We start from the raw sequence: 22,309 nt of genomic DNA on the forward strand, positions 1-22,309 counted from the left end.
ATGCTATTAATATGGACAAATCTACACTTCTTTATCATGAAAATAAAAAATGTATACCCACGAAGACACAGCAATCTATTGTGAGAGGTTGCTGGTAAATCAAGCAACTGTTAATATTCGTTCAAAATTGTTACCTACCCTCCTTTCATAACTTCCTCTCCCCCCCCCCCCATCTGTGTGTCTCTCTCTCTATCTCAAATGCACACACACACACAGACACACACAATTTACAAATGAGCACCCTCACCATGGTCAGATACATGAGCGTTGCAGAGTGAACAAAAATTAAAACAAAAATGACCCATCTGTATTACCAAGCTAAACGCCCCCATTCACTGCCTCAACACACGCACGCACACACACACACACACACACACACACACACACATGCCCAATCAACCTCTCCTACGTTCTTATTGCACGATTTATTGGCTAATTCTGTCCTATCTTCATGTGCCAGTGTCAGTGTCAGTGCCACTGTAAGTTTAGGAGCCTACAGTCTTGCTGAGCTGATTGGCTTTTATTACTCCAAGATACCTATAAAATGTGAAGCAACCGAAAGCTTCATAAAGCACTCAATTTTTTTTTTTTTTTCTTAAAGCACTCTTTCTGGGTTATCAAAATCTGAAGATGTGTTTGGACTACCATTAACCCCAAATTGCAAACAGGCACATTATAAAGTGTAATTTAAAGGTTATAATTCAAAATATAACATGTACTTCTGGCTAATGGAAGCTGAAACATGCAGTGAATATTAAGACTTTTTTCATAGTGCCCTTTATGGGTAGCCTACATGCAACAAAAAATGCTGGAATTACACATCCACGACTGAATGCCAAAGTGGCTGATGTTGAAAGAGAACCCATAAAATTGCAAATTACAGCGAATAAATGCTGTAATGCAACTTTAAGTCTTATAACTTGACCAATTTCAAAACCTGTTACACTGTTAAGTTGGTAAAGCTCATATACAAATAAAGCTAGATCAATATATGCTGAATCGCATAAATAGGCAGCATGACTGTCACCGTGTAATCACACATATTAAGACATTAATCTTTTAACTTTACTCTCTCTCTCTCTATGAAAAACCAGATGGCATGTTCCAGACTTTCCTAAAAAAGCTCCTAGCATTCTGCTAACACTGGTTTGGCCTTGAAAGGAGCTGGGAGATAAATCATGTATCATGTCATGAAAAATAACAACATTTCATATTTTGGAGATAATGCACGATTGGGCCTATTAACATTCATGGAATCTCGTACAACCATGTTCTTTATGAAAAACATTACTAGTATATGTATGCAAAATTGGCCTGATACAAAAACTTGTAAGTTTGCCCTAGAAAATGTTTCCTTATGTATTCACCAAAAATATTGACATTACTGTAAAACAGGATGAAATTCATGGCCACAACGAACAGGATAATTACCCATAACTAGCCAGGTGTTAATGAATCCACCACCCTTCACATTCCCCTCCAACTACATCTAGAAGTTGAAAACTATTTGATGGTTGACATCTCACAAAACAAGTGAAAGTGTTAGTGCACCTTAACTGTTGGTGGAGGATACAATGTGTTTTTATTTGTCACTTATTTTCCTTTTATGGTTTTGTTTCTTTTCTTAGTAGTGACTGTTAGTATTGATTTTTTTTTTTCAAAATCCAATTTTCCAAATCCCATATAGTGCTCATAAAATGTTGATGCTTCAAGGAGCAGATGTCTCTCATAGTCTTAAGCAGGCCAATTTTGATTTCCTCTGCATAATTTCCTCTGCATACATGGAATCATCACGAAGCTAAAGTCGGAGATCCATCTGGGGCTACGATGGGCCAGGAAGAGGTGAGCAGCTTACAGCCTTGTAGTAAATGTCAGTTTCCTGCTGGTCTTGAGACATCAAATGATACTGGAATTCAGACCTTCACGACGGGAAAGAAAAAAATTGGAACACAGGTTTTAAAAACACAGTCCAGGTCAGACAGTTGGCATAGATAGGCATATACAGTGTATTCTATGTAATTCAATGCAAGAAAGGAGAAAGAAAACAACACACAATATACTGCACTAATGATTAATAATATTGTTCATTCATATCTTAATGAGATAAATCTACCCCATAATTCACAGCCACACCATTTTCTTTGTTAAAACAAAAATTCCACAATTAGCAAAAGTCTGCAACATTTGATCTTGCAGCATTTTGCGGAAAGAAAACAAAAATAATCAGGGCATCTGACCCTTCAAGTACGTAGATTACTTGTGTACTCCTCCCCCCCCCCCCCAAAAAAAAAGAAAAAATCCATTGTACAATTTTTTTAAAATATGATGAGATTTATTAAAACCTAAAAACAGAATTCTTCAGGCCTCTTTTGGGTTGGAGGCCTGAAAATTTGAGCATATCCACACTCACGTGAACTGCATGTAGATCAAATGACTTGGTGTTGCTGTTCCAACACAGTGCGATCTGTAAGAAGAAAGACAAGAATGAACACAACTTTAACAAACTTAATCTTAGCCCATTAAAGGGGCATTCCGGACGATTTTCATAATTTCACATCATGTAGTACATAAATCAACAGCTTCATGTATAGATTTGTAGAATTTATTGTGGTTCTTGAGCAGAGAAACAGTACTTTCAAAAACCTTAAACAAATTACACTGAACAAAGATGATGACATAGGAGCCTCACATATCTCAGAAATGTAGCAGTGTCATTCCATTACAATACCGCATGCTTGCAACCTCACCCGTGTGTAATCTATGCATGCCTTCTTCTTTTGTGCTGCTTCCTTGAGCCACATCTCATGCATTCTTATGGTGAGGCTGCCATGTCATCATCCTTGTTCATTGCAAATTTGCTATAAACTTCGAAAACATTCTTATTTTTCATCCCAATCATTATAAATCCTCAAACTCTGTACCCAGTATAACTAATTTATATATGTTCAAATGTGAAAATTTGAAAATCATCCTATATCACGCATTTACCACAGACACCTGCCAACAAATACTCAGGACTACGTGTAAAAATGAACAGATCAACAGTAGATGTGAAAAGATTCACAGTGGATACTGTGCAGGTGGCTATGGCTGATGAAGCGGTCATTACCCACAATAGAATTCTATTTTTTGCTTCTCTATAACTCATCAGGCATTGTCAAAGGTAGCCTTATGTATAAACATCATTTGGTGAAATAAACTGCAGTGTGTAAATTCCATGAAACATCAATGGAATAAAAGTCAATGTTTTTACATTCCTTTATTCATGGATGATTAAAGTTTCATCATGTAAATAATTTTGAGATTTTTACTTTGAATGACTGATATCGTATGTATTTTTCCTGTCTCTCAGTAAGTGCAAACTTGTGCATGGATAAGAGTTTTTATATATTTTTTGATCTAGGACTTGAAATTCTCTGTTATGCTCTGTGGGATGGAGAAACAAAACAGATTTATATCCCATGATATGATATGCACCTTGATGACACACATATTCAAAACAGACAAAAATAATGTTTTGGGGAGAGGAATTATATAGAAGGAGAGACATGCTACTGGGCTAGTGTTCTCCTGATAAGTTCATGCTATGAGCTCTGTCATAGCATACACGTACTGACTTCTAGAGGATAGCTGGATGATTCTTATTAGAACTGAAGAACATAGCTCAACTATATGATAAAGTCAGAGTGCTGCATAACCTTTTTTTTTTTTTTTTGTAACCACTTGACCAGACGGGCAAGTAGATTATCAAATTGTTGCAGAACGCTTGCCTGAACATGAATTTTACTTTCCCAAAATGTCCAAATGTACAGGAAATGATGAAGAAAATCACTTGTAAGTCAAGGACTTAATAAAACCCAATCATTTGAATAAACAGCCCAAGATCATTCACACAATTACAGACACTGGAGTAACGAACTTAATTTGATCAAATATTGGGTATTGCATTGCATTGGGGCTTTTTCACGAAATTGTTGGATATTTGCTGAAGTGAAATTAAAGTGCATTGCATCACTAAAACAGTCATTAAGCGCTTAAGCGGCACCTTGATAAAATGTTTCAGAAGAGAGCAATTTGATGTACACAAGCTCTATCTGTCATCCACTGACATTGCATTTGTGCATATCATGTGATTCGGTGAGGGGCATCATTGACTCTTATGAACTATTGGTGCCATGCGCACCCAGCAGAGCCCCTGAAAACAGAAAATGGCTCTTGATCAAGTTTCAGAGGAAAGTCCAAAGTCCCTGTATGTCCCTCTTATGTCTGTTGACCCAACCTATGACATGCTCTCATGCAATGACACTCTGATGTGCTGGTCATTTAAGGGGTAATCTTGAGAGTTCTTGGAGGGACTTGATTGGACTGTGAAGTAAGTTTGTGCATGGTTAGCTGACATGCATACACCTGTAGCGCTGCCAGTGGCAGCTTTAAAGAGAGCAGACGTACAAAATGTATTATGCTTTAAAATGAATTTCTCGACCAACATTTCTAGACACTGATACTGTCACACAGCAAGTGTCTGTATTGAGTGCATGCTACATTTCTTTGAAAACATCAAGGTATTAGCGGTCATGAGGAATACTGGAAAACCATACATTTTTGCATGCATAAAATTTTTGAGATTTTCACGATGAGCCAAGATTCGTGAAATCAAAATGCATACAAAAGTTTTTGTCCACACTATGCATTGAATGCCAGTGGCAATTTGCAAAAACTTCATGCCGTGAAAAAGGTCAATGGCTCTAATTCACAAAAAACTAATGGTGTGAATATTTTTGGTTTTACAGTAATCCATCTTAAAGCCTATCAAAGACAAAATATACTCTGATACTTACACCAAGACACTCTCTGTTATTGTAACGGTCACATTGGCTGAAAACTGTCAGACAAGGGTAAATACAAATGGACAGTTAATTTCATTCTTTAACTACCGTGGCAGATCACAAACCAAATTTATGAAGTGAGACCAAAGTACACAGCAATAACATCAATATAATAAAAGGAATTATCTCTGATACACAAGATTGTTCATCACATTGAAGTCAGTTGCTACTGAAGAAAATTCCCTGATACAATGGGGAGTGCTTTTCACTGAATGGATTTACATCATTTTCATTCCTGTAACAAAGATAAAATAAATATAGAAACAGGACAAATCATATCACCTTACATGAGACTAAACAAATCCTATTATTTGAATGAAAACAATGTTATTCTTCCCTGGCTCAAAAGATGCGGAAAAAAGGTAGGTTCATTTCTAAATTTCTGATCAAAGGTTGTTGGCTGTATCTTTGTCACGTGAAGAGTTCTGTCAAGGTTATGTACATTCACAAGCTACAGGAAAATTCTAATATAACAAGGTCACCTTGACTACAGATTTTACTGTGCTATAACAGGTGCCATGTTATCGTACTAAAAAGAGACTAGGTAAAAAGAAATGGAAAATCAGGGCTGCAAAATACACTCTGTTGAAAGTGGTACTTCATAGGCAAGCTTGTTAGAACAGGGCTTTCTGTACACGATAATGACATCATTAAAAAAAAAAAGAAATGAAATCATAAAAACAAAGAAACCAAAGCCACACAAACAGAACAGAAAAAAAAAAAAATCCTTTTCTCAAAATTTGACAAGAAATGAGAAAGTTATTGTACATAACAGAACACAAACTCACCTTTTGGGTCTTCTCCTTTCACTGGACTGATACATTGGCAATAATTATGGTATGATATGCGAGGGAATGATGTCATTCCAGCACAAGTCTTGTACATGTGTTGGCTAACACACACTAGAAAAAAATATGTATATTTAGCAATCCATACTTTTTAGTTGGGGGAGGGGGTTTCCTACCACAATTACACAAAAAGTGCCATGAATGTTTCACTGTTCTGTGGGTCTTTATTTGCTCTTTGTTTTCTGTTGAGGTAAACTCAACTCTCCCTTCACATGCATGGTTTGTTCCTTGAATTAGGTTGCTCCTTCTTCAAGAAGTAAGAAGAAAGACAAGGAGAAGGTGCACAACATACCTGATGACTCTGCCTACCACCGGTGGTGGTGTTCAGCATAGTGACATTTGTTCCAATTGCTTCCTCACTCCATCTGGCCATGATTGACATTGACTGCTCAGTGAGCGAAAAGAAGTTGTAGTTGTACACCTCAAAGTCCGTCTGGAAAACACAAAAATGATCACTTTCATAATTTCATTCAAAACATGTTCTGACTCATTTTCTGTACTGTAAACCTTAATGTGTTAATGTGCAAATAGTTATTTGCAATTCATCATCTGTCAACACTGCCATGACTTGGCTTTACAGACAATTTTCTTCTTTTATGATCTCTGTCTTTATATGGGCAAGCCAAGGTACAGCCATATAATGTATGAAAAAAAAATAACTATTTGTGTTTTGGTTTTGGTGGGGTTTTGGGTTTTTTTTTTTTTTTTTGGGGGGGGGGTTGTTTTTGGTTTTGGTTTTTGGGCTTGTTTGTTTTTTTTGTTTTTTTGTTTGTTTGTTTGCTGTTGTTTTTTTTTTGAGGGGGGGGGGGGAGTTTGACAGATAAGAGCTTACCAGATGCTAAGTTTCAAATCGCCACATAACTTGCCCTACTTTATTTAAGGCAAATAACCCCAAAAGAAGTTAGAAAGATGCACAAGTTTATTGCCAAACTTGTTAGCTTTCCATGCTTTTTCTTTTTTATGATCTCACACTTTATGCAGGTAATGTGATGACGCAATGTGTTGCGTCACGGAACACATTTCCGTCCTCCCACACCTACTGTTGACCTGGTACTGGTCATGGTCATATACCCTGTATTGGACCAAGATCTATTCCTGAAGCTGGGCATTCACAACCACACACATCTACCTCCGCCAAGGAAGGAGGTTACATGATCATTGACGTTGGTTTGTCTGTTTGCAAAATAATTCAAAAAGTTGTGAACGGATTTGAATGAAACTTGCACAAAAAGTTGATAATGACACAAGGAACAGATGATTAAATTTTGGTAGTGATCTGGATATTTTTATGGATTTTTGAAGGACTTTTTATCTTTTAGCATATAAGGTCAATGAACTTGGGGGTTCACACTGCACGCACTGGAGGTTTAAATACGCGCTCTACTAAAAGCACATGATCGGGAGCCGCGCAGCTGGAAGCTGATGATGTAAACAAACAGCTTCTATATTTTGGGAAATTGCATGCGTGTATGGACGGAAATGAGTTCTTGGCTTGGCAGAGGTCTGTACTCTCCGAGTGTCTTTCTAGTTAGATCCCCTATTAATGGTAAAGCATGTTGCACAATGCTAAAGTTTTCATTGTTTGATCAATTCAAGTTGCAGAGAGTTTGGGGTTTATACTGAACAGCACTCCGAGGAAATTTGAATAAGGACATTCATTTTACGACAAATCTGCACATTGAAAGTACAATAGCAAGTGATTTTCCTTTCACCACAATTTGAAGTAATCTCGCTTATGTGCTACAGGAACTGGTACACGGATCTATGCATAGGTATGTGACTTTGCAACACATATCAGATACATGTAGTACATGGGTTCCCCTAACACTATGACAAGTACAAAACAAATCAAAATTCAAAATTAGTTTGTACTTGACATGCTTATGAACTCATGCTGAGGTAATCATACTACTATCATCAGAATAGATATAAACTGAATCAATAAAAAGTCATATTTGCTTCTGCAAACATGTATGTTTGTGTCCATGAATGCAAACACAAAAATATGAATAATATATATATAAATTTTCCAGTGTGTGTGTGTGTGTGTGTATGTGTGCATTCACAGGAAGGGTGGGGCAGATGCAGGATAGGAACAAGGAAAAGTAGAATTTACGCGGTGCGTAATATATGTCCCCGCCGGAAGTAGCATTTTGTAGCAAAATGTACAATACAGGTCACAAATCAAGATCAAAGGTCAAAGAAAGCAAAGGTCAAATTCTGTGTAGAAGTTTTGAAGCCCTCACCTGCTGCCATCACATAAAGCAAACGGAATCGAAATCGGGTTAGAAATGGCGAAGGAGTAGCATTTTGTAGCCATTGTACAATATAGGTCAAAAATCAAGGTCAAAGTTCAAAGAAGTCAAAGGTCAAATTCTGTGTAGAAGTTTTGAAGCCCTCATCTAGTGCCATCACATAAAGCAAACGGAATCGAAATCGGGTTAGAAATGGCGAGGGAGTAGCATTTTGTAGCAAAATGTACAATACAGGTCAAAAATCAAGGTCAGAGGTCAAAGAAGTCAAAGGTCAAAATTCCGTGAAGAAGTTTTGAAGCCCTTACCTATTGCCATCACATAAAGCAAACAGAATAAAAAATCGGGTTAGAAATGGTGAAGGAGTAGCATTTTGTAGCCAATGTACAATATAGGTCAAAAATCAAGGTCAAAGGTGAAAGAAGTCAAAGGTCAAAATTCTGTGTAGAAGTTTTGAAGCCCTCACCTAGTGCCATCACATAAAGCAAACGGAATCGAAATCGGGTGAGAAATGGCGAAGGAGTAGCATTTTGTAGCAAAATGTACAATACAGGTCAAAAAATCAAGGTCAAAGGTCAAAGAAGTCAAAGGTCAAAATTCTGTGTAGAAGTTTTGAAGCCCTCAACTAGTGCCATCACATAAAGCAAACGGAATCAAAATCGGGTTAGAAATGGCGAAGGAGTAGCATTTTGTAGCAAAATGTACAATATAGGTCAAAGGTCAAGGTCAAAGGTCACAACTGAAATTCAGTGTAGACGTTTCAAAGCTCCCACATAGTGCTATCATATAAAGCAAACAGAATCAAAATTGGCTCATAAATGACAGAGAAGTAGCAAATGGAAGATTTTGATCACATACGGACGCACACACGGACACACAGACGGACGGACGCACGGACGCACGGACACACACATGTACGGAGCCCGTTTCATAGTCCCCTGCTCGAACTCGTTCGGCGGGGACAAAAAGGGGACTAGAGAATAGAAAATAGGACATTTTATATTTTGGATCAAAAATCTATCCTCTGGTGATTGGTTGAAAGACGTCACACAGTAATTCTAAAATTGTGTGCAGCTTTGTACCCGTCACTGTAAAATGTAACAATTTCTATTAACACAATTGTGACGTCACAGAGCAATTTTGACATTGCGCACTGCTCGTACCGTCACTCTGTGAAATGCATCAATTTCTAACAAAACAATTGTGACGTCATAAAAACAATTCTGACATTGCGCATCGCTTCACACAGTGCGTCACACTTAAAATGTAACATTTTTAACTAACATCACAAAGCATGCAGTTCTGACATCGTGCGCTGCTGCATGCTTCTTATGGTCAATGTAGGATCCCTTCACAACATTGCATCCACCATACAACTTCTCGTTTTGCATTTCCCCCCATTTCCCCTTCTTGAGTTTGAATTTTTGATCCAAAATATGAAACAAATATACTTTGCCTAATTTCAAGTTTCTTGTTCAAACTATTGGCCTCGGTGCACCTCTCCCATAGTTTTTAACAAGAAACTCTCAAGGCAAAGTATATTTGTATATCAAATTATGTTAGGAAGGTGGCTGTAGGAAGTTAATTTAGGTTTATGGGTTAAATGTTATCTAAGGTTCAGACGAGAGCAAGGGGGAAACTTGCTATGGGGAGAGGGGAAAGGGGTATGGGCTTGTTAGGTTTTCCATTTGGATAAGAAGGTTCCTTTTGTCTTTACTTTGTTTTTCATAATTTTGGTGGGTTTTTTTTTATGTGTGTGACAGCAGTAGGCCCATCAAAGAAACAAAGTATTTTTTCTTCTTCTTTTTTCCTTTGCTATGTTACGGTAATAATCAAATTCTGTATATTGTTACCATGGTCAGTGCTACCTGATGATGTTACAATTCTATGTAATCATTGGCTGGAACTTTACAACAACAAAAAAAGTGGTGTACAAGTGCACATATACTCTACCTGCAGAGTGAGTTTCATTTCAGGTTTGGAGGTGTTGTACCAGGTGGCCACTGTTTGGACATCCCCAAGCTGTTGTAGAAGGATCGGCCGGGGTATGAGGAAGGCTACGAGGACGCCAGCAACCACAGCACAGGCAAATATAGAGAGAAAGACATACAGCCACCTGCGTAGGGAAAACACACAGGGTGCATTCGAGCACTCTAAAGCAAACCGAAGAATCATAGCATACCGAACTGTACTGTGCCAGATTTGGAGCATTCAAGCACCTGTGGAGAAAACGTACCTCATGAGCTACTTTTAGAGGGGGTCACAAATTTTGTAGCACGAGGGTCATTCACTTGGTGTGCTTAGACTACTTACAGATGCTCCGAACAAAGAGAATGAACTCTTTGTATTATAATGTATGTATATTACGTGCATTCTTCATATGCGAACTTTTGGTATGCTTTTGGTACCCTTTTGGAGCAGATCGGGAAGTGGTCCACTTTTGGCTCGGTTCAGTTCAGTATGGTACCCATTAGGAGCGTTCGAGTGCTCCTCTGGCGCGGGTTCGGTACGGTTCAGTTCGCTTTAGGAGAGCGCTCGAACGCATCACCAGTCACACAAACTGATGCTGCATTTACAGGCCATCAGCTGGTATTTCAGTTAAATGTAAGAATGAACATTTGATAATGCAAAATTAAAAATTTGGACCTCTGCGAGATTCTTTATCCTCATTTTCTATTTAGTGGAAATTTGAGACAGCATTTACGAAGAAACAGTTTTACAATTTATCTTATCATCATCGATGCCACAATGACTAGTCTTTGTAGCCAGCTGGAATGTCTCTCCATTTGTTTCTCATTTACAAACACTTTTGCCAAAATTCAGAGGTGGTTAAGGATCGCGTAACCATGGTTCATGCAAAGTTGTTCTGCGTAAATACAATTGACAGATTGGATACACCAACAGATGTCCAGTAAGAAATGTGTGTTAATTCGTGCCTGTCAAAGGTACACTTATTTCACTCTTATTTTAGACCACGGTCTGAATTTGTACCATGGTCTAAAGTTTAAACCACCTTCGTGAATTTGGGCCTTTTACTAGAGGTGGGCTATAGAGGGTGACATTTTCAGAACATGCTCATCACACCTTAGTTTGATGACTTTGTGCCTACTGACACCATTTTTGAAAAAAAGAACGAAAAAAATGCGAAATCCGGGGTGCCCCGGCTGAAATCGTAAAAAATCCAAGATGGCCGCCATTTCGGCTTAAAAAAGACATTTTTGGCTATAACTCAGCTATTTTTTGGTCTATTGTGATGGTTTTGGTGTCTACCCCTATGTTTTAGGGGTCAAGGAAATGGATTAAAATGATAATTTTAGTGTAAAACCTAATCTTTCACATGATAATAACCTTTTTCACATATTTAGGGTTACATTTTCCTTGTCCTTTACCCCTACCCCACCCGCCATTTTTTGCACTTTTTTCTGTATCTTTTTCGCATTATGTTGACTATCATACTCTTAATGATAAGTTCTAGCTATCAATCTAGTGTTTTCTACCAACAATACAGCAAGAAATATACAAATAACTTACGTAGTGTACATACTGTGTCATGCAGATACCGGTATGTGGCTGGTGCATTCAGGATGCATGGTAACTGTGCAACCAGTGCTACATATGTAATACTGTATCTGCTTGATAGTGCCCATTTACATTTGGTCATTAGACAATAGTCAAAGTGTACAGTTCTACTGTAGGTGTACAAATTTGTAAGCTGACTTGAATAAGCCTTATATGCCAATTGTCCAGCACAAAGGTACATGCAATGTTTTGACTGGATGATGTACATTGTATTCGCCATCTTGCCTAAAAAACACATTTTTACCATAGCTCAGTCATTTTTTCATCTCTTAGCCTAATTTTGGTGTTTCACCATCACCACTTGGTCACTTATTATTCATGCCTTCTTTTCCCTACCATGTATATTGCTGTTTTTTTTTGTTTGTTTTTTTTTTATAAAGCAAGGGAGTCTTCACGTTTGGTGGGAAATTTGATACCATTTGGATGATTCATTTGGATGATTACCCTGTATCCAACCAGTTCTATGACAAACAAATGTTATTATACAATGAATGTTCCTCTAAATGTGACTGAAAGTGCCTAAAGCTGAGGTAATTAATATCTTTTGACTTTATAAGTTATTTCCAGTTCTTTTTCCAATTCCAAAATGAGGCCCAAGCACAACAAGCAGTTAGAGTACGTGCTATAGGCTGTCTGTTGCAGGAATGTAAAACATAGGGAGGCCCATTAACAATGCTGACGAACTCAAGGAATGCCTGGCTACCCAAGATCCCACCAAACTCAAAGCTATTTTACGTGGAGAGCTGTCATACCGCACTCATATCCCATCGAGATTGTTATGTGCCCACACGTGTATAAGGTCTTGATACCAAATTTCTGAGGTGGAAATGAAGGTGAACTTGACTCTTCTATTGACAGGAGGAGAGTCTGATAATCTCCCTGCCCCTGCTGATCTGCCTACTGAAGATGACATGATGAATGCATTCAATCAAAAGTCAACCAATGCAATTATACAACCAACTGCCCATTCCAACCTTGAAGAAACTCTTGATAGTGAACTGGGCACCAATGAATGAATAAAGCAGATACAGTATAAGCACTGGCTTCACAGTGACCATACATCCTGAATGCACCAGCCACATACTGGTATCTGCATGAGGCATAAGTTGTTTGTATATTTCTTGCTGTATTGTTGGTAGAAAACACCAGATTGATAGCTAGAACTTATTATTAAGAGTATGGTAGTCAACATGATGTGAAAAAAAATACAGAAAAAAGTGCAAAAAATGGCGGGTGGGGTAGGGGTAAAGGACAAGGAAAATTTAACCCTAAATATGGGAATAAAGGTTAGTATCATGTGGAAGATTAGGTTTTACACTATTATAGTCCATTTCCTTGACCCCCAAACATAGGGTTAGACACCAAAACCATCGCAATAGACCAAAAAATAGCTGAGTTATAGCCAAAAATGTCTTTTTAAAGCCGTAACGGCGGCCATCTTGGATTTTTTACGATTTTGGCTGGGGCACCCCAGATCTCGCATTTTTTTTGTTCTTTTTTTTCAAAAATGGTGTCGGTAGGCACAAAGTCATCAAACTAAGGTGTGATGAGCATGTTCTGAAAATGTGACCTAAAATTGACCCTCTATAGCCCACCTCTACTTTTACTTCCCCATTGACTTTCTTGTGTACTCAACTGATGTTCTCTTGCAATTTATCTATTTCATTCAATCCCCCATCACCTTTGCACAAAACTGATAAGGCACGTGATGTATAATATAAATTTGTATATGTATAATATATTTGTATATATATCTCATTTGAATCTTGAACTGCACTGATGTACTACCTCTGTTGTTTGTGGTGTTGATATTCTTAGTTTGTTCGTTTGTTTGTTTGCATTTTGTTTGAACACATAAATATAATGCTTCATTTCCCTGGCGAGTATGTTTTGGAAGCAAAGCAATTCTGCTGAGGAATATGCACCACACATACTGTACAGTGAACATGTTTTTGTACTGGAGCATTGGCATCCACCTGGTAGACTGTATGACAAGTTAAGATCCAAAAGTAGGTAGAAGACTGTTCTATACCCATGACACAACCTGCCTCACTCACAGCACACGAGTGTTTCTCTTTCTCCTATAGAAGTGAACTTTATACGTACAATAAAATCTTAAGCCATCAAAAGTACTTTATATGTGAAACTAGTCACATTATATTTACGTGCCAATCTATGGTACTGTCCCCACTCACGTTCTCCTTGGTTTCAATCTGTCATCGGTGAATGGAATCAAGGCTACAAGATCGTCTTCCCTTCCTGAGGTACGGAGAAACAAGGACAGAGAGTGATAGGAGAACCATTACCTCAATTTATCACAGAAATACAGAACAGTCATGAGTGAGTTAAGGAAACAGAGCACACCATACAAGGGTAATCACATGGATGCGTACATCACGGGTAACATTTCAAATTGTCCGTGATTTTATTCATATCACAGTTCAGTCTGGGTGAAATACATCTGGGCAATTCCACGTTACTCACGCTCAACTTTTTAGGCGTCTCCGCCTACTGTGATTGTCATATTTTTCGTACTGGAAGGTTTGACAGACTCTCTGTTCTACAATAGATGCTCAAGTCCTTAGTCTACCATGCAATATTAATAGAATTTTACCAACCACATCCATACAGGAAATAAAGACAAAATACTTTTGTTACTCACGTTACATGTTTTGGGACGACATAAAAAGCCAACATCCCTTTATTCAAAAAGTGTCCTCATACTGGGTAGTATTTCAAACAACTGTTGTATGATTTATATAACTCATGTTGTGGTACTCAAATATAGGGGGTCAAAATTTTGTGAGCATTGGAAATACATGTATTTGACAGCAATAGCAAAATCGCTGTTACTCACGTGACACATTACTCACGTTACATATTAGCTCATAATCACTACCACATAACTGATCATGAGAATTAGCTGGAAACTAAGTGCTTTTAATGTACGGCATATCTAACCTCTACAGATATTTTGTCTCTAAAACAAAACAATATTCGCACTCTTTCATACTTTTCCCACTGTCATACAGTCATATTGTATATGGCACACATTTTGCTTTTCAGAATCGAAGTAATCACTATTTAAACCGAATGCAAGAAAAATATTAAGTAGTAGACACTAGTTCATGCAGTATAATAGAATATTCTCCTTCTATTCCCTTTCACAGGAACTTAAATGTAAGTAATTTCAATCATGAGTGAAACACGTGATGTCATAAACTGTAAACTATTTTGGAAATAACGTATAGTATATAATATGTCTACAAATTACATCCAGCTACTGGTACCAGTGTGGACTTTCCACTCTATGTCAGGGCTACCAACTCTTGCGCAATTAGCATGAGACTCATGCAATTCACCAAACTTTAACTAACTCTGATAACAGAATTCTCACACTTAACCCCCAAAACAGTATGTAAAAAAAAGAAAAAAAAAGTAATGTCCCTAAAATTCCTGATTATCCGAATGTGCAATATGTAAGTTATCCAAGCCCAAACATTTGAGATTTTCCCACAGGCACACTTTCTCTATGGCATGTGTTGAAATCTTTACTGAAGTATGCATCTATTATATGCACCAATTAAAATGAAAAATTGATGAACTTCCCTCCAGTGGAAAGGGGGAGGGGGAGAGGGAAACACCCCCCTTCCATACCATCCCCAACCCCCTCCCCACCACCGTCACTTTGATTAGTAACTTGCTCCCTCACACTTCACTCCAAACTCTCACTCTAGTTTGGCAGCCCTGCTATGTACATATGTATACAGTGATCCACCTCTTAACCTAATTTAACTTATTCTTGTATCTGATTGGTGAATTCTAACTTTGAGTAAGTTATTGTAGTTTTAAAACCAATTGTCATTATTTTGGGTTGATAATCCCAAATAATGTATAAAGAACTGTAGCACTGACAATTCTTATAAATGTCTTAAACACACGTATGTATTATATGTATTTACCAGCTGACAGGAAATGATTATTGTTAACCCCCCCCCCCCAAAAAAAAAAAAAAATGGCATTATAAAAAGACAAGGCCAACTCTTGCTCAAAGTTATATCAGATACACATGTACAGATTTTTGTTTATCTATTACGCTTAAAATTCATTCACATTGAGATGCATCATTACATTTCCATCTGTCTTATGATTGCTCCACTTTGCTCCACCAATTACCAAAATTGTACAAGTTACAACATTAAGCATTAAAAAAAAAATTAGCTGGCTATAAAAAGGATTTAAGGTATCCATAGCTGATATCTGAAAAGATATGTAATGTAAGGCTTAGAACTTAACAAAACAAAACAAAAAAAAAACAACTTATAATGTCCACGATTATTGGCCACATCTGGTTTGTCTAGTTTGCCAATCAAGCTTTCTTTGGATAGCAAGTGTGTTTAGCCTTTTAGCCTATTAGTTAACAACCAATTCAAGCAAGGTCATGTAAGGTTATTTACAAGACCATACTCTCTTTATGCTCCCTCAATTTACTCAAGTCACACAAAAATTATTTGCTGTCATTGGTGTAGAAATATATTTGTATTTCGTGATTTTTTCGTTGTTACGTTACACCCTTGTTACTCATGTTACATTGTTACTCACGTTACAATTTTTGAACCCCTGTCATTATAATACAATTGCATGTACGCAACTCTTTCACCATTTTTCATATTAGGTAGAGGCAGTATGAAGAGAATTTCCATTGGCACATTTTAAATCCAAGGGAATATTAAGATATGAAACTATTTCAGTATTTCCGTTACTCATGTTACATTAGTTCAACAGTTTGGCAGTATGCTTTCTACCAACTCATGGGAATACAGATCATTTTTTTTCTTACTGACAACTAGTAACTAATACCCAATACATCATAAAAATCAACAAATCAATTACTTTCCATTCTTTTATATTCTATGGATTCAGCTCAAACATTCAAGTACATTTTCAATGAAATTCTCAATGAAAATGTAAGTCAACTTTAAAGTGTAACATCAGCCATTCTGGAGGTAAAAAAATGGCTGTTCCACATGCCCAGAAGTATACTTAACAAAATAAAAGAGGTGGCAAGTTTCAACATAACAATTAATTTTTTCACCCTATGACACCCATCTCATGGAATTGCCCATCTGATACTAGTAACTATGGTCAACAAGATATATCATCCTAAACTCATAAACCAATTTTCCTCAAATTTCATTGCACAATGTGTTCTACTAATGAACTGCATTCATTCAATCCATGTACATTTTGGCATCATTCCCCCTTTAAATGTAAGAGAGACACCAACTGTAAGTGGTGATTACAAAGGCCTTTTTCTTCTGCTTCAATGAACTCAGGGCACAGGGACAGGCATGTACGTGTACGCTTGTAATTTTACACAATAACAATTGGCTAAACAAAGCTGGAGGGAGAATTCATTGCGAAAAACAAAATTTAGAATAAATTTAAAAATGCAATGAAACCAGTGCAACAAATCTGAACTAAATCCTTTTAAAAAAAAGGGACATATTTGCAGAGACGTATGGCTGCATGATACTGGTTATGACTACGTAGCTTTCCATGGGCTCCTCGAAAGTTGGCCGAGTTTGACAGAGATGTGACTTTTGTGAGAATTGTCATTCATTACGCTAGAGAAATGTCACAATTGGCACACTTACTTGCGCAAATTTATCAGGTACCTGTAACATTTATTATTCCACAGGTTTGTTAAAGGGTGTGTACAGTTCTGGTCGAGGTGAAGATGTAGCTTTTAATGTTTTGCGAAATATACATTCAGAAATCACTCTATGAGATGTCAAAGAGCATGCACTTCTAAGGGGTATCAAAAGTTTATTTGATGGAAATCAGTTTTGAAATGGCTGAGATATCCCAAAACAAGGTGAAACAAAGAGACCCTAATAAAAGGCGTGGCCTGTCGCCTTTTATTATTATCACTTTTTTGGATAACTCAGTCATTTGAAAACCAATTTTCATCAAATAAATGTTGAATCCTTCTTAAAATTATATGCTATTTCATATTTCATAAGAGGTTTCTCATTATCTCACTTAGGAATGTTCAAAACATGAATCCCCACCTCAACCGGTACTGTACAGTCCCTTTAATCCTACAAGGAAATAAGGTTTGTTATTCTGAACATTGTGCTGTTATTCAACAGGTTCAATATTCTACAGGTTCCTACTTCCAAAGATGAAATAAGGTTTGTTATTCTGAAGGTGTGGCGATCCAAATAATGAAATAAAGTTTGTCAATCTTAAGGTAATTGTTAACCCTATTCTAACTGGGCTACAGTTGTATTTGAGACCAAGTTTTTACTGAGGGGGGGTCAATTTGACTCCCCCTTCAGATCTCGGCCGCCGATCATGCGATCGCCACGAAATTTTGCCTGAAGATAGAGCTGGATGTCAACTACAAGATAACATGGTCATACAATAGAAAAATATTGCCTTTCTATTTTTAATAAATTAATTATGCAAATTTGTGCATGAAATCATATTTTCACCTATAACTCCATTAAAAAGACTGAAGGATTACTAAATTTTTGTATCAGAATTCCTCAAGACACATCAAACAATTTTCTTGTAAAAAATTAGCACAATTGAAATCAATTTCTTTTGTTTTTATTGTTTTGTTAATTTCTTATGTATTTTACTGTTTTTTCGACCTTTTGTTTTCTATTGTTTTTTTGCCAAAATTTGTTGCAGGCACTTTTTCAGGCTTATCTACACTAGAATTGATTAATTTTGATGGTTAAAAGTTGAAATAATCTAATTTATATCAATTTAACCAAAAAACACAATTTGCATTGGATTTGCACACGATATCATGAATTTGAGCTGTTTTTTGGTTGACATGCATATGCAAAACATTAGGTAACTTCAAAACGGTGTACCTGGACGTCGCAAATTTGGTCTCAAAATATGCGAGAGACTTCAATGAAAAAAGTCATGAAAAGACGCGGCAAAATCTTTGCGCGTTGCGAAATCGTGGCGCGAAACGTCGAGGGGGGGGTCAATTTGACCCCCCCCCCCCCCCCAGTTAGAATAGGGTTAAATCCCAAAATGAAACGAGACATGAAACTCGTCACACTGACGAGTTAGGTGATACGCCTGGGGTCATCAGATGTCGGTCATCTGTGATCGACAAAGAAAAGAATGTGATATAGGCACCTTGAAGTTATATTGAGCGTGCATGCAAAACGGTTTCTCTAACCACTCGGCCACGGGACATCCACGGAAACGCTTAGGCCGAAAAAAAATGTATAGATATTACAGGGGGAAAAAGTCAATGCCCACTCAACAATTGTGGCCGCGTGAACATGTATTGCATTGCTAGAAGGAAATGCGGCCTTGTAACGACTGAGGTCGCTGTGCCATTTCTGGCAATTTCGGAAAAATACGTCCCGCAGACATAAAACCTATAATCGGCTGATTTTGATACCTTGCCTTTAATCACAATTTTCAGTGTGATGACGTCATCAAAGTACAAAACAATGACATGGACTTGAAAGACAATTGCTCAAAGTACAACACCTCCGTTGTCGTCATTACATACTATTTGACAGAGTCAGGATGCAACATTCTGCAGCAGTCGAAGCAATGTGGTCTCCAACACAAAACAGAGGGATATTGTGTGTGTGTGTGTGTGTGTGTGTGTGTGTGTATAGGTGCGTTTATATACGAACGTAATTTCTACATGGACGAATGTGTAATACACCATTGAAGAAAAAAAAAAGTAAAATAGCTAGGTATTTTGTTTCGTGATCTTGTGGGGTTCGAACCCGCACGAGTGCAACCTCACGTCTCTGAGACGGCGCCTTTAACCACTCGGCCATACGTCTCGACGAGAAAATATGAGGAACGTAAACTTATGTATGTGAAAGATGAATCAGGAATCGATTCGTCCACATTCCATTCTCATTTTCTGTTTTAAACTGCAAAATTGTCAACCTCATGAGAAGATTTCAAAGAACAAAATGCATGATTACCGCAGCTTATTGTCTCAGCTACAACATACTTAAATTTCAGAGGAAATGAAGCAAAATCAGCTGAGATAAAGGTGCTTAAACGTTGTCAAGTCAATGGATGGTTTTAAAAAAAATCGCTTCCCATAGACATAACACGTAAACTTGTCCGATTTTGCATCTTTACTTTTAATCACAATTTAAAGTATGATAACGTCATCAAATTTCAAAACCATGACATGGACTTGAAAGGCAAATGTTAAAAGTACAACATATGTGAATTTGGGATAATATTGAGCTTAAACAACAGAGATACGAGCAAATGAATGTTAGAAACTGACCAGGGACGCTAACCTGGAAGCATTAAACTGCACATTACTTGAATATGAGACCATTCTGAAGCAAATCATTTTCACACAACAATAGATATACAATGAACTCTTGAATGAATCCCATAACGATTGGAACAATAATCTCCCAGCATTTCCACTGATTCCCACTGATCAGTTACTAGCCTTCCCCTTTAAGGTGATTTCCCAGCTTCCTCAAGGAACAATTTCCAAGCCAGCCATACCATGGTTACATTTAATTACCTGAAGAGTATGTTTTAGCTAAAGGATAGTATTTTCATTAAAAAGTTTTGTCCATTTCCCATTGCCATTGCTTCTCCCTTTCAAACTTTTCTTGATCTACAATTGTATTCTTTACTATCATTAATTTAAGGCAGGGAAACTTTCCTTTTAAAAGATATTCACTAAAAACAGAAATTACAATATCAATACACATATTTTTCCACACTGGTGGTGGTATATTATGAATAACTGGGGCATACAATGCACTGCAACTGCATTCAGATACAGAGACTGATCTCTCACTGCGAATGTACAGTTAAAGGTATTATGTTCTGAATATTGTGGCATCTGATAACTTTTCTGGGACAGATTTCAGCTTCACTGATCTCCAACTATGCCCTCTGTTGGACATATGTCACAGGGGATTCCTTCTTGACACCCAAGCACTGATTAAAGTTCACTAGCATGAGAACTACAGCTGTATATCAAGCCAAACATTGAACCCGAAGTTGGAACAGATTCAGATCAAATGTGACCATGCAAAACAAAAAGTCGCACCCCTTGATTTTACGTAAGGACTCAAAACAGGTGAAATGGGTCAACTAAGTCAATCTTGAGTTTTTCATAATTTCTTAAAGAGCTATCTTTCTTCTACATTATTCTTTAGTTTGGGATCATCACCAATGGGAAAGTGTGTTTTCAGCAGTATTTGTACAACCCCTTTTTGGGGGATAGTGGAATGGTCAGGTTTGTATTAGAGGCCCCCTTTCATTTTTTGAAATCCTTTGTACACTCTTCACTTTCAAGTCTGATAACTTTAGACAGGATAATGCTACTGCTTTGAAAGTTGGCAGTAATCATGGATAGAATGTGTTAATAAAACATGCTCAATTTAAGCTTAATCTGATAATACCATCATTGCTGTTGCTCAGGTGGTTGACATCCTGTGTTTTGCCCCTTTCATCACACAGCTTGCGCAGCTTGGTGAAAGATTAAGTGCTTGAATAGACCCTGTACTTTAAAGCCTCTTTTCTCAGTTCATTTTTCCAGAGTGTGTGCTTTCCTTCCAGTATTTAGGTAGGTTAGGGGAGTCCATTTGAATTGAGTTATATTCTAAAGCTTAGAATCTGTTCTTTCAGAATCTGTCTGTAGCTAAAAATCCATGTCTGGAGACTTTTTGTTGGTTTTGTGATGCAGGGTCACAAATGTAATTGAGAAGGATGATGACACAATTAATGCTTGCTCCTGCAACAATTGCTACAGTTTGATTTTCTCCCAGTGGTTAGAGTTAGGGTTGTAAGGTTTTTGGTATAGTTTGATGTGAGGATTTAATAGGTTTAGGGACAGGGTTATTTAATAGTGGTTAAAATTTATGTTTGGCTTAGCATTCATAATACATTTCATCAGAGCAATTGTCATAGGCCTTGAGCAAATGTCATGGAACCAAGAAGAACACACAGACATTCAAAACGTATTCTACAAAATGGCAAAGTGAGAGCAAGATATTCTAAATCTTACTCCCACATGGCTTATAAAAGTGAAACAGTTCCTATTAAACCTAGAAAATATGAGGACTGATAGATCCCAAAGTTGTCCCCAGGATCAGTTGAACTGAACTTGGTGTAGGACTGATTTTAGAGCTTAAAGTGAAACAGCCCCGCTCGACAGCGGGCAGAACCAGGTCATTATCTCACCTCTGGGAATCTTTCCTGTTCCTTCACAGGTTGGACAGGTCATGCCATTGCTCAACTCCTCATAGGTAAAGTTTGAAGTGCTGTTGGTGGAGGTAGAGCCCCGTTTAAAGTCCTTGTCCTCAGATGCAGGGTCCATTGTGGCCTTGGGGCCGGTGGTTATGGGGGTTTACTCCGCCTGACCCAGTCAACTCAAGAGTGTCCAGTCATTTGTCCGTAAATCATCGACTACCGCAACATCTGTATTAATTGATTTCAGCAATGTCAACGGAGTTTGCAAACTAAATTTCTAATTTTCAACAAGATTTTTATAAGTAATTTACATTGATGCGAATTTAATTTCAAACTGGTTCTTTGTTACAAAGCAATCATAGAAACCATGTTCTAGCTGACATTGTTAATAAACCTGCCCTGAACTTGATGACAGTATGGAAAGGGTTGGATGTTCTCAAAGCCCAGACATGGTTCTCAATACTACAATACTTACAACAATCAGGAATTCAATTACCTATTTTTTTAT

General features: G+C 37.4%; 1 protein-coding gene across 1 annotated transcript; it reads right to left on the reverse strand.

Moving 5' to 3' along the window:
• Positions 1 to 363: 363 nt before the first annotated feature.
• Positions 364 to 22,024, reverse strand: LOC140243321 (transmembrane protein 106B-like). Its single transcript, XM_072322995.1, has 7 exons — positions 21,793 to 22,024; positions 13,761 to 13,824; positions 9,940 to 10,102; positions 6,027 to 6,167; positions 4,839 to 4,882; positions 2,411 to 2,464; positions 364 to 1,919 (listed from the first exon to the last, which is right to left on the reverse strand). The coding sequence occupies exons 1-7, from the start codon at positions 21,926 to 21,928 to the stop codon at positions 1,823 to 1,825; spliced, it is 699 nt and encodes a 232-aa protein (XP_072179096.1). The 5' UTR covers positions 21,929 to 22,024; the 3' UTR covers positions 364 to 1,822.
• Between the last annotated feature and the right edge of the window lie 285 nt (positions 22,025 to 22,309).

Source organism: Diadema setosum, chromosome 20 (genome assembly GCF_964275005.1).
Source record: "Diadema setosum chromosome 20, eeDiaSeto1, whole genome shotgun sequence".
NCBI classification, from domain to species: Eukaryota; Metazoa; Echinodermata; class Echinoidea; order Diadematoida; family Diadematidae; genus Diadema; species Diadema setosum.

What these genes read in the sequence shown, in the direction of transcription:
- LOC140243321 (XM_072322995.1), bottom strand. Translation starts at nt 21,928, where the DNA reads ATGGACCCTGCATCTGAGGACAAGGACTTTAAACGGGGCTCTACCTCC. An exon ending in ATAACAGAGAGTGTCTTGGT is followed by an intron (nt 2,465 to 4,838) that starts GTAAGTATCAGA and finishes TTCTTCTTACAG; the next exon opens with ATCGCACTGTGTTGGAACAG. An exon ending in TTGATCTACATGCAGTTCAC is followed by an intron (nt 1,920 to 2,410) that starts GTGAGTGTGGAT and finishes CCCGTCGTGAAG; the next exon opens with GTCTGAATTCCAGTATCATT.